This window comes from Ixodes scapularis, unplaced genomic scaffold (assembly GCF_016920785.2).
Source record: "Ixodes scapularis isolate PalLabHiFi unplaced genomic scaffold, ASM1692078v2 PGA_scaffold6__148_contigs__length_123643588, whole genome shotgun sequence".
In the NCBI taxonomy this organism is placed as follows: Eukaryota; Metazoa; Arthropoda; class Arachnida; order Ixodida; family Ixodidae; genus Ixodes; species Ixodes scapularis.
Window position 1 is genome coordinate 58,028,360 of NW_024609881.1, and position 12,598 is coordinate 58,040,957.

At 46.5% G+C, this 12,598-nt stretch overlaps 1 protein-coding gene across 1 annotated transcript; it reads left to right on the forward strand.

Annotated features, from left to right (window-relative positions):
- The first annotated feature begins 10,334 nt into the window (after window positions 1-10,334).
- Window positions 10,335-12,384, forward strand: LOC115318625. Its single transcript, XM_029978313.2, has 2 exons — window positions 10,335-11,597; window positions 11,914-12,384. The coding sequence occupies exons 1-2, from the start codon at window positions 10,335-10,337 to the stop codon at window positions 11,944-11,946; spliced, it is 1,296 nt and encodes a 431-aa protein (XP_029834173.2). The 3' UTR covers window positions 11,947-12,384.
- Window positions 12,385-12,598: the final 214 nt, after the last annotated feature.

Consider the following 12,598-nt stretch of genomic DNA (forward strand, 5'->3'; position numbering starts at 1 on the left):
TGGAACTACAGGTGGGGTCTTCAGAGAGCAGGCTTCCCGTCAGCGTGAGTGAATGGTTTTTTAATCCAGACGCATCCACGCTATAAAGTTTGTTTGATGTAAGTCGCCATATTGTATTCCTGATAAAACCATTCTGAAATTGATCTGAAACCATTATTTTCGGATTATTGAAGCAGGCACCAAGACTGCCTTATTAACGAGAGTAGAGAGGCACTACAGGTGGGGTCTTCAGAGAGAAGGCTCCCCGTGAGTGTGAGTGAACGGTTTTTCAATCCAGACGCATCCACGCTATAAAGTTTGTTTGATGTAAGTCGCCATATTGTATTCCTGATAAAACCATTCTTAAATTGATCTGAAACCATTATTTTCGGATTATTGAAGCAGGCACCAAGACTGCCTTATTAACGAGAGTAGAGAGGACCTACAGGTGGGGTCTTCAGAGAGAAGGCTTCCCGTGAGCGTGAGTGAACGGTTTTTCAATCCAGACGCATCCACGCTGTAAAGTTTGTTTGATGTAAGTCGCCATATTGTATTGCTCATAAAACAATTCTAAAATTGATCTGAAACCATATTTTTCGGATAATCGAAGCAGGCACCAAGACTGCCTTATTAACGAGGGTAGAGTGGAACTACAGGTGGGGTGTTCAGGGAGAAGGCTCCCCGTGAGCGCGAGTGAATGGTTTTTCCATCCAGACGCATCCACGCTATAAAGTTTGTTTGATGTAAGTCGCCATATTGTATTGCTCATAAAACCATTCTAAAATTGATCTGAAACCATTATTTTCGGATGATCGAAGCAGGCACCAAGACTGTCTTATTAACGAGAGTAGAGTGGAACTACAGGTGGGGTCTTCAGAGAGAGGGCTTCCCGTGAGCGTGAGTGAACGGTTTTTCAATCCAGACGCATCCACGCTATAAAGTTTGTTTGATGTAAGTCGCCATATTGTATTGCTCATAAAACCATTCTAAAATTGATCTGAAACCATTATTTTCGGATGATCGAAGCAGGCACCAAGACTGCCTTATTAACGAGAGTAGAGTGGAACTACAGGTGGGGTCTTCAGAGAGAAGGCTCCCCGTGAGCGCGAGTGAATGGTTTTTCCATCCAGACGCATCCGCGCTATAAAGTTTGTTTGAAGTAAGTCGCCATATTGTATTGCTCATAAAACCATTCTAAAATTGATCTGAAACCATTATTTTCGGATGATCGAAGCAGGCACCAAGACTGCCTTATTAACGAGAGTAGAGTGGAACTACAGGTGGGGTCTTCAGAGAGAGGGCTTCCCGTGAGCGTGAGTGAACGATTTTTCAATCCAGACGCATCCACGCTCTAAAGTTTGTTTGATGTAAGTCGCCATATTGTATTGCTCATAAAACCATTCTAAAATTGATCTGAAACCATTATTTTCGGATGATCGAAGCAGGCACGAAGACTGCCTTATTAACGAGAGTAGAGAGGAACTACAGGTGGGGTCTTCAGAGAGAAGGCTTCCCGTGAGCGTGAGTGAACGGTTTTAGAATCCAGACGCATTCACGCTATAAAGTCTGTTTGATGTAAGTCGCCATATCGTATTGCTCATAAAACCATTCTAAAATTGATCTGAAACCATATTTTTCGGACGATCGAAGCAGGCACCAAGACTGCCTTATTAACGAGAGTAGAGTGGAACTACAGGTGGGGTCTTCAGAGAGAAGGCTCCCCGTGAGCGCGAGTGAATGGTTTTTCCATCCAGACGCATCCACGCTCTAAAGTTTGTTTGATGTAAGTCGCCATATTGTATTGCTCATAAAACCATTCTAAAATTGATCTGAAACCATATTTTTCGGACGATCGAAGCAGGCACCAAGACTGCCTTATTAACGAGAGCAGAGTGGAACTACAGGTGGGGTCTTCAGAGAGAAGGCTCCCCGTGAGCGCGAGTGAACGGTTTTTCAATCCAGACGCATCCACGCTATAAAGTTTGTTTGATGTAAGTCGCCATATTGTATTGCTCATAAAACCATTCTAAAATTGATCTGAAACCATATTTTTCGGATGATCGAAGCAGGCACCAAGACTGCCTTATTAACGAGAGTAGAGTGGAACTACAGGTGGGGTCTTCAGAGAGAAGGCTCCCCGTGAGCGCGAGTGAACGGTTTTTCAATCCAGACGCATCCACGCTATAAAGTTTGTTTGATGTAAGTCGCCATATTGTATTGCTCATAAAACCATTCTAAAATTGATCTGAAACCATATTTTTCGGATGATCGAAGCAGGCACCAAGACTGCCTTATTAACGAGAGTAGAGTGGAACTACAGGTGGGGTCTTCAAAGAGAAGGTTCCCCGTGAGCGCGAGTAAATGGTTTTTCAATCCAGACGCATCCACGCTATAAAGTTTGTTTGATGTAAGTCGCCATATTGTATTGCTCATAAAACCATTCTAAAATTGATCTGAAACCATTATTTTCGGATGATCGAAGCAGGCACCAAGACTGCCTTATTAACGAGAGTAGAGTGGAACTACAGGTGGGGTCTTCAGAGAGAAGGCTTCCCGTCAGCGTGAGTGAATGGTTTTTTAATCCAGACGCATCCACGCTATAAAGTTTGTTTGATGTAAGTCGCCATATTGTATTGCTCATAAAACCATTCTAAAATTGATCTGAAACCATATTTTTCGGATGATCGAAGCAGGCACCAAGACTGCCTTATTAACGAGAGTAGAGTGGAACTACAGGTGGGGTCTTCAGAGAGAAGGCTCCCCGTGAGCGCGAGTGAACGGTTTTTCAATCCAGACGCATCCACGCTATAAAGTTTGTTTGATGTAAGTCGCCATATTGTATTGCTCATGAAACCATTCTAAAATTGATCTGAAACCATATTTTTCGGATGATCGAAGCAGGCACCAAGACTGCCTTATTAACGAGAGTAGAGTGGAACTACAGGTGGGGTCTTCAGAGAGAAGGCTCCCCGTGAGCGCGAGTGAACGGTTTTTCAATCCAGACGCATCCACGCTATAAAGTTTGTTTGATGTAAGTCGCCATATTGTATTGCTCATAAAACCATTCTAAAATTGATCTGAAACCATATTTTTCGGATGATCGAAGCAGGCACCAAGACTGCCTTATTAACGAGAGTAGAGTGGAACTACAGGTGGGGTCTTCAAAGAGAAGGCTCCCCGTGAGCGCGAGTGAATGGTTTTTCAATCCAGACGCATCCACGCTATAAAGTTTGTTTGATGTAAGTCGCCATATTGTATTGCTCATAAAACCATTCTAAAATTGATCTGAAACCATATTTTTCGGATGATCGAAGCAGGCACCAAGACTGCCTTATTAACGAGAGTAGAGTGGAACTACAGGTGGGGTCTTCAAAGAGAAGGTTCCCCGTGAGCGCGAGTAAATGGTTTTTCAATCCAGACGCATCCACGCTATAAAGTTTGTTTGATGTAAGTCGCCATATTGTATTGCTCATAAAACCATTCTAAAATTGATCTGAAACCATTATTTTCGGATGATCGAAGCAGGCACCAAGACTGCCTTATTAACGAGAGTAGAGTGGAACTACAGGTGGGGTCTTCAGAGAGAAGGCTTCCCGTCAGCGTGAGTGAATGGTTTTTTAATCCAGACGCATCCACGCTATAAAGTTTGTTTGATGTAAGTCGCCATATTGTATTGCTCATAAAACCATTCTAAAATTGATCTGAAACCATATTTTTCGGATGATCGAAGCAGGCACCAAGACTGCCTTATTAACGAGAGTAGAGTGGAACTACAGGTGGGGTCTTCAGAGAGAAGGCTCCCCGTGAGCGCGAGTGAACGGTTTTTCAATCCAGACGCATCCACGCTATAAAGTTTGTTTGATGTAAGTCGCCATATTGTATTGCTCATGAAACCATTCTAAAATTGATCTGAAACCATATTTTTCGGATGATCGAAGCAGGCACCAAGACTGCCTTATTAACGAGAGTAGAGTGGAACTACAGGTGGGGTCTTCAGAGAGAAGGCTTCCCGTCAGCGTGAGTGAATGGTTTTTTAATCCAGACGCATCCACGCTATAAAGTTTGTTTGATGTAAGTCGCCATATTGTATTGCTCATAAAACCATTCTAAAATTGATCTGAAACCATATTTTTCGGATGATCGAAGCAGGCACCAAGACTGCCTTATTAACGAGAGTAGAGTGGAACTACAGGTGGGGTCTTCAGAGAGAAGGCTCCCCGTGAGCGCGAGTGAATGGTTTTTCAATCCAGACGCATCCACGCTATAAAGTTTGTTTGATGTAAGTCGCCATATTGTATTGCTCATAAAACCATTCTAAAATTGATCTGAAACCATATTTTTCGGATGATCGAAGCAGGCACCAAGACTGCCTTATTAACGAGAGTAGAGTGGAACTACAGGTGGGGTCTTCAGAGAGAAGGCTCCCCGTGAGCGCGAGTAAACGGTTTTTCAATCCAGACGCATCCACGCTATAAAGTTTGTTTGATGTAAGTCGCCATATTGTATTGCTCATGAAACCATTCTAAAATTGATCTGAAACCATATTTTTCGGATGATCGAAGCAGGCACCAAGACTGCCTTATTAACGAGAGTAGAGTGGAACTACAGGTGGGGTCTTCAAAGAGAAGGCTCCCCGTGAGCGCGAGTGAACGGTTTTTCAATCCAGACGCATCCACGCTATAAAGTTTGTTTGATGTAAGTCGCCATATTGTATTGCTCATAAAACCATTCTAAAATTGATCTGAAACCATATTTTTCGGATGATCGAAGCAGGCACCAAGACTGCCTTATTAACGAGAGTAGAGTGCAGGGTGTAAGATAGACAGGTGGGGAAACAGCCCATAGATGCCTACCGCAGCGCCGTGACCGGATTGTGTACTCGTCTGCTTGCGGGTACCCCCGATTTGCGACAGATGGCGCTGCGGCGAGAGGAAAAAAATTGGAATCGGATTTGCATGGAACTCTACGGGAGAGTGCGTAAAATAAACCGAGAGCACGACAGTCCTCCATTAAAAATCCACGAAAAATCATCTCCGTCAGTTTAGCCGGTCGCCACCTGTCGCCCACCCGGAGTGAGAGTTCGCGGTGCTCCACATAGATGGCGCCACAGAAAAAGAGAAACCCGAGGGGGACACAATCCGGTCACTCATTTGGCTCTCGTTTCCCCACCTGTCTATCTTACACCCTGGTAGAGTGGAACTACAGGTGGGGTCTTCAGAGAGAAGGCTCCCCGTGAGCGCGAGTGAACGGTTTTTCAATCCAGACGCATCCACGCTATAAAGTTTGTTTGATGTAAGTCGCCATATTGTATTGCTCATAAAACCATTCTAAAATTGATCTGAAACCATATTTTTTGGATGATCGAAGCAGGCACCAAGACTGCCTTATTAACGAGAGTAGAGTGGAACTACAGGTGGGGTCTTCAAAGAGAAGGTTCCCCGTGAGCGCGAGTAAATGGTTTTTCAATCCAGACGCATCCACGCTATAAAGTTTGTTTGATGTAAGTCGCCATATTGTATTGCTCATAAAACCATTCTAAAATTGATCTGAAACCATTATTTTCGGATGATCGAAGCAGGCACCAAGACTGCCTTATTAACGAGAGTAGAGTGGAACTACAGGTGGGGTCTTCAGAGAGAAGGCTTCCCGTCAGCGTGAGTGAATGGTTTTTTAATCCAGACGCATCCACGCTATAAAGTTTGTTTGATGTAAGTCGCCATATTCTATTGCTCATAAAACCATTCTAAAATTGATCTGAAACCATATTTTACGGATAATCGAAGCAGGCACCAAGACTGCCTTATTAACGAGAGTAGAGTGGAACTACAGGTGGGGTCTTCAAAGAGAAGGCTCCCCGTGAGCGCGAGTGAACGGTTTTTCAATCCAGACGCATCCACGCTATAAAGTTTGTTTGATGTAAGTCGCCATATTGTATTGCTCATAAAACCATTCTAAAATTGATCTGAAACCATATTTTTCGGATGATCGAAGCAGGCACCAAGACTGCCTTATTAACGAGAGTAGAGTGGAACTACAGGTGGGGTCTTCAAAGAGAAGGCTCCCCGTGAGCGCGAGTGAACGGTTTTTCAATCCAGACGCATCCACGCTATAAAGTTTGTTTGATGTAAGTCGCCATATTGTATTGCTCATAAAACCATTCTAAAATTGATCTGAAACCATATTTTTCGGATGATCGAAGCAGGCACCAAGACTGCCTTATTAACGAGAGTAGAGTGGAACTACAGGTGGGGTCTTCAAAGAGAAGGCTCCCCGTGAGCGCGAGTGAACGGTTTTTCAATCCAGACGCATCCACGCTATAAAGTTTGTTTGATGTAAGTCGCCATATTGTATTGCTCATAAAACCATTCTAAAATTGATCTGAAACCATATTTTTCGGATGATCGAAGCAGGCACCAAGACTGCCTTATTAACGAGAGTAGAGTGGAACTACAGGTGGGGTCTTCAAAGAGAAGGCTCCCCGTGAGCGCGAGTGAACGGTTTTTCAATCCAGACGCATCCACGCTATAAAGTTTGTTTGATGTAAGTCGCCATATTGTATTGCTCATAAAACCATTCTAAAATTGATCTGAAACCATATTTTTCGGATGATCGAAGCAGGCACCAAGACTGCCTTATTAACGAGAGTAGAGTGGAACTACAGGTGGGGTCTTCAAAGAGAAGGCTCCCCGTGAGCGCGAGTGAACGGTTTTTCAATCCAGACGCATCCACGCTATAAAGTTTGTTTGATGTAAGTCGCCATATTCTATTGCTCATAAAACCATTCTAAAATTGATCTGAAACCATATTTTTCGGATGATCGAAGCAGGCACCAAGACTGCCTTATTAACGAGAGTAGAGTGGAACTACAGGTGGGGTCTTCAAAGAGAAGGCTCCCCGTGAGCGCGAGTGAACGGTTTTTCAATCCAGACGCATCCACGCTATAAAGTTTGTTTGATGTAAGTCGCCATATTGTATTGCTCATAAAACCATTCTAAAATTGATCTGAAACCATATTTTACGGATAATCGAAGCAGGCACCAAGACTGCCTTATTAACGAGAGTAGAGTGGAACTACAGGTGGGGTCTTCAGAGAGAAGGCTCCCCGTGAGCGCGAGTGAACGGTTTTTCAATCCAGACGCATCCACGCTATAAAGTTTGTTTGATGTAAGTCGCCATATTGTATTGCTCATAAAACCATTCTAAAATTGATCTGAAACCATATTTTTCGGATGATCGAAGCAGGCACCAAGACTGCCTTATTAACGAGAGTAGAGTGGAACTACAGGTGGGGTCTTCAAAGAGAAGGTTCCCCGTGAGCGCGAGTAAATGGTTTTTCAATCCAGACGCATCCACGCTATAAAGTTTGTTTGATGTAAGTCGCCATATTGTATTGCTCATAAAACCATTCTAAAATTGATCTGAAACCATTATTTTCGGATGATCGAAGCAGGCACCAAGACTGCCTTATTAACGAGAGTAGAGTGGAACTACAGGTGGGGTCTTCAGAGAGAAGGCTTCCCGTCAGCGTGAGTGAATGGTTTTTTAATCCAGACGCATCCACGCTATAAAGTTTGTTTGATGTAAGTCGCCATATTGTATTGCTCATAAAACCATTCTAAAATTGATCTGAAACCATATTTTACGGATAATCGAAGCAGGCACCAAGACTGCCTTATTAACGAGAGTAGAGTGGAACTACAGGTGGGGTCTTCAGAGAGAAGGCTCCCCGTGAGCGCGAGTGAACGGTTTTTCCATCCAGACGCATCCACGCTATAAAGTTTGTTTGATGTAAGTCGCCATATTGTATTGCTCATAAAACCATTGTAAAATTGTTCTGAAACCATATTTTTCGGATGATCGAAGCAGGCACCAAGACTGCCTTATTAACGAGAGTAGAGTGGAACTACAGGTGGGGTCTTCAGAGAGAAGGCTCCCCGTGAGCGCGAGTGAATGGTTTTTCAATCCAGACGCATCCACGCTATAAAGTTTGTTTGATGTAAGTCGCCATATTGTATTGCTCATGAAACCATTCTAAAATTGATCTGAAACCATATTTTTCGGATGATCGAAGCAGGCACCAAGACTGCCTTATTAACGAGAGTAGAGTGGAACTACAGGTGGGGTCTTCAAAGAGAAGGCTCCCCGTGAGCGCGAGTGAACGGTTTTTCAATCCAGACGCATCCACGCTATAAAGTTTGTTTGATGTAAGTCGCCATATTGTATTGCTCATAAAACCATTCTAAAATTGATCTGAAACCATATTTTTCGGATGATCGAAGCAGGCACCAAGACTGCCTTATTAACGAGAGTAGAGTGGAACTACAGGTGGGGTCTTCAGAGAGAAGGCTCCCCGTGAGCGCGAGTGAACGGTTTTTCAATCCAGACGCATCCACGCTATAAAGTTTGTTTGATGTAAGTCGCCATATTGTATTGCTCATAAAACCATTCTAAAATTGATCTGAAACCATATTTTTCGGATGATCGAAGCAGGCACCAAGACTGCCTTATTAACGAGAGTAGAGTGGAACTACAGGTGGGGTCTTCAAAGAGAAGGTTCCCCGTGAGCGCGAGTAAATGGTTTTTCAATCCAGACGCATCCACGCTATAAAGTTTGTTTGATGTAAGTCGCCATATTGTATTGCTCATAAAACCATTCTAAAATTGATCTGAAACCATTATTTTCGGATGATCGAAGCAGGCACCAAGACTGCCTTATTAACGAGAGTAGAGTGGAACTACAGGTGGGGTCTTCAGATAGAAGGCTTCCCGTCAGCGTGAGTGAATGGTTTTTTAATCCAGACGCATCCACGCTATAAAGTTTGTTTGATGTAAGTCGCCATATTGTATTGCTCATAAAACCATTCTAAAATTGATCTGAAACCATATTTTTCGGATGATCGAAGCAGGCACCAAGACTGCCTTATTAACGAGAGTAGAGTGGAACTACAGGTGGGGTCTTCAGAGAGAAGGCTCCCCGTGAGCGCGAGTGAACGGTTTTTCAATCCAGACGCATCCACGCTATAAAGTTTGTTTGATGTAAGTCGCCATATTGTATTGCTCATAAAACCATTCTAAAATTGATCTGAAACCATATTTTTCGGACGATCGAAGCAGGCACCAAGACTGCCTTATTAGCGAGAGCAGAGTGGAACTACAGGTGGGGTCTTCAGAGAGAAGGCTCCCCGTGAGCGCGAGTGAACGGTTTTTCAATCCAGACGCATCCACGCTATAAAGTTTGTTTGATGTAAGTCGCCATATTGTATTGCTCATAAAACCATTCTAAAATTGATCTGAAACCATATTTTTCGGATGATCGAAGCAGGCACCAAGACTGCCTTATTAACGAGAGTAGAGTGGAACTACAGGTGGGGTCTTCAGAGAGAAGGCTCCCCGTGAGCGCGAGTGAATGGTTTTTCCATCCAGACGCATCCACGCTATAAAGTTTGTTTGATGTAAGTCGCCATATTGTATTGCTCATAAAACCATTGTAAAATTGTTCTGAAACCATATTTTTCGGATGATCGAAGCAGGCACCAAGACTGCCTTATTAACGAGAGTAGAGTGGAACTACAGGTGGGGTCTTCAGAGAGAAGGCTCCCCGTGAGCGCGAGTGAATGGTTTTTCAATCCAGACGCATCCACGCTATAAAGTTTGTTTGATGTAAGTCGCCATATTGTATTGCTCATGAAACCATTCTAAAATTGATCTGAAACCATATTTTTCGGATGATCGAAGCAGGCACCAAGACTGCCTTATTAACGAGAGTAGAGTGGAACTACAGGTGGGGTTGTAGTATTTTGATTTGCACGAGATGGCGCTACTTGACATCTCCTTTTTAAAGTAGCCATCTCGTGCATCCATGTAAAAAAAATAAAAAAAAAGGACAGCACGCGACGGCATGAGCCGCGCGTGATCTGCGGCCTCATCGGCCAGTGTTCGCCCCGCTCCTGAATCCGTTGGTTGTTCTTTCTTCTCGCTCCGGCGACCGTCCAGGTCCGCTCGGGGCATGTAGTTTCCCGGCTACGTCGAACGTGAGTCACCGGCGCTTGCGTCCAATGTAGTCAGGCTTTAGAGCACCGCCGCGTCGGCGCAGAATATAACATTTTGGCGACCAGGATGGGATATTTGTTTTAATATGTAGCATTTCCTCTTTTGTAACCCGGGATTCGGGAGGGGGCTTCACTCCGCGTCGCGGGTCAGTGGTTGAGGAAACCGGCGCGTAACTGTATTCATGAAATGTATTCCTTTTTGTTCCGGGTGAACGGTAGTCATATTTTGCGGAAAGGCCGCGTTTGATGAGTTTCGGGGGGAGGCATTAGGCCTAGGTTTTCAGTACGTTCCATTTTCATCGTGAGATGACTTCGTCCTCTTCATCTTCGAGCGGCCCAACGGCGTTCCCGCCGCCGGCCGTCTTTTTGGCAGTGCCCGGTCCGCCGATAGTAGCTTGGCCGGCATGGAAGCGTGCTTTTCTGACTTTTCTTGACGCGTCGGCGTTGCATCTCGTAGAACCGTTCCGGAAAAAAGCCATCCTGTTTTCGCTGTTGGGCACTGAGGGCCAGCGCATCGTGGATGCATTTCAGCTGTACGAGACGGTTGCGGTGGAGGGGACTGACGAGTTCCAGGTTTTTCTGGAGGCAGTCGAGAAGCATTTTGAGTTTTCGGGTAGTATCGCGCTTGAACGCCAGAAGCTGCGCGGTTTGTTCCAACGTCCTGGCCAGTCGGTAACCGAGTTTCTTGCCGTGTTGCGCCATCAGGCTTCGTTTTGTGCTCTGGGGAACGCGCTCGATGAAAGACTTTGCGAGGTTTTCTTGGAAGGCCTGGAGTCCAGACGCGTCCAGGATCGCGTTCTGCAGGAGTGCGAGGGCAGCGAGCTGCCAACGCTGTCGCGGGCTATCCAGATCGCTCGCCAGTACGAGCAGAGAGCGAAGACGGCCGCAAGTTTTCGGCGGCGAGAGTCGCAAGTCCCGGTCGCGGCAGAAGTCCAGCGTGTCCAGATCGAGGAACGTCAAAAGGCAGCAACACAAGATGGCGGCCAAGCGTCGTCTTCTTCGATCGAGCATGGGCAAGATGGCTACAGCGGCTACCCTCCCTGGCCTCAACCTGGCTACCCCCCGTCGCAGCTTGGACCCAGGATGCCTTGGGCTCCGGTGGCCTCCGGTCACGTGCCCCGTTTTCCGGCGAGGGTGTTCCAGCCTCAGCGTGGGCGTGAGCCCGCTCCGCCTCGGACGGGTGGGATCGGAGCAGACGACGCCTGCTACTTCTGTGGACGCCGCCGTCATGATCGAGCGGTTTGCCCGGCGTCTCAAGCGACATGCTTCTTATGTGGAAAGTGGGGACACTTTGCAGTGGCGTGTCGGAGTCGTCGCCCGCCGGCGGCTGCCTTCACCTACGATCGGCGACAGGCATCGTTCCCGGTTCAAGGCCGTGGTACTCGGCGGACCTTCGCCGACAGACAGTTCAGAGGGGACCGGCCCGGCCGGGTGAACGTGGTCGGCCAGTCGCTGTCTCCTGAGGACCTGCCAAGCGTCAGGCTGACGGAGGAACCTGTGGTCGTCGGGACGGCCGAGCGACGAGAAGGCGGCAGCATGCGTCGTGACGCCTTCATGGCCGAGATCACGGTAAATGGGACCCCTCTTCGTCTTCTTGTTGATACCGGTTCATGTGTGTCGATCCTAAATGAACGCATGTTTAACGAAGTTAACAAGCAGCGGAGGATAAAGTTTCATCCGCCGTCGACGCCTCTCGTCCACTATTTGCAAGAGACCATTCCGGTACTTGGATGTTTTGTGGGACAAGTAAATTTTAAGAACCGCTGGACAACGTTGGAGTTTTACGTAACCAAGACTGGACGTTCGTTACTCGGCATCGACGCGGTCCGTGAGTTGCAACTGGTGTTGAATGGCGCTAAACATGAGTGTTTGTATGCGAATGCAGCTCACGGAGGAGGAGCATCACAGCGGGATGTGAGGCCCATGCCCAACCCGCAGCGACGACCGTTCACCGCGTCGTCCTGTCAAGCATCGCAAGTCCCTGGTTCTCGACCAGCGGCAAGTTCCAGACCTTCATTTGCGGAGAACCCGTCTCCTGCTTCATCGGTCTCTGAAGAGACCACACCTAAAGTCTTCGAGGACGAGTCAAGTCCGCAACGTCATCCTGAGAGTCGAGGGCTCCATAGTCCGCAACGTCATCCTGAGAGTCAAGGGCTCCATAGTCCGCAACGTCATCCTGAGAGTCAAGGGCTCTATCATCCACAGCGTCATCCTGAGAGTCAAGAGCTCTACAGTCCTGAGAGTCACGGACTACACGGTCCACAAGATCATCCGGGGAGTCAAGCGCCCCAAGGTATGCAGCGTCATCCAGAGAAATCCAGTCCTTCAACGAGCCTTGTTGGTGGTTCCTCGAAGCGAGACACATCCAAGTTGCCACCTGGCTTCGAAGATTTTGAACATCTTTTTAGCCCGGGGTTGGGTCTGCTGAAGAATTACTCGCACAAGGTCAAGGTGCGGCACACAGTTCCACCAGTCCAATCAAAGCTCCGTCGCCTCCCGATGACCCTAAGGGATCGGGTTTCCGAAGAAATTTTCAAGCTGGAGCGAGAGGGCGTAATTGAACGTGTCGA

Excerpts from the sequence above, each read along its gene's own strand:
- LOC115318625 (XM_029978313.2), top strand. The coding sequence starts at position 10,335 with ATGACTTCGTCCTCTTCATCTTCGAGCGGCCCAACGGCGTTCCCGCCG. Across the intron at positions 11,598-11,913 it reads CCTTCATGGCCGAGATCACG|CTCACGGAGGAGGAGCATCA; the intron begins GTAAATGGGACC and ends ATGCGAATGCAG.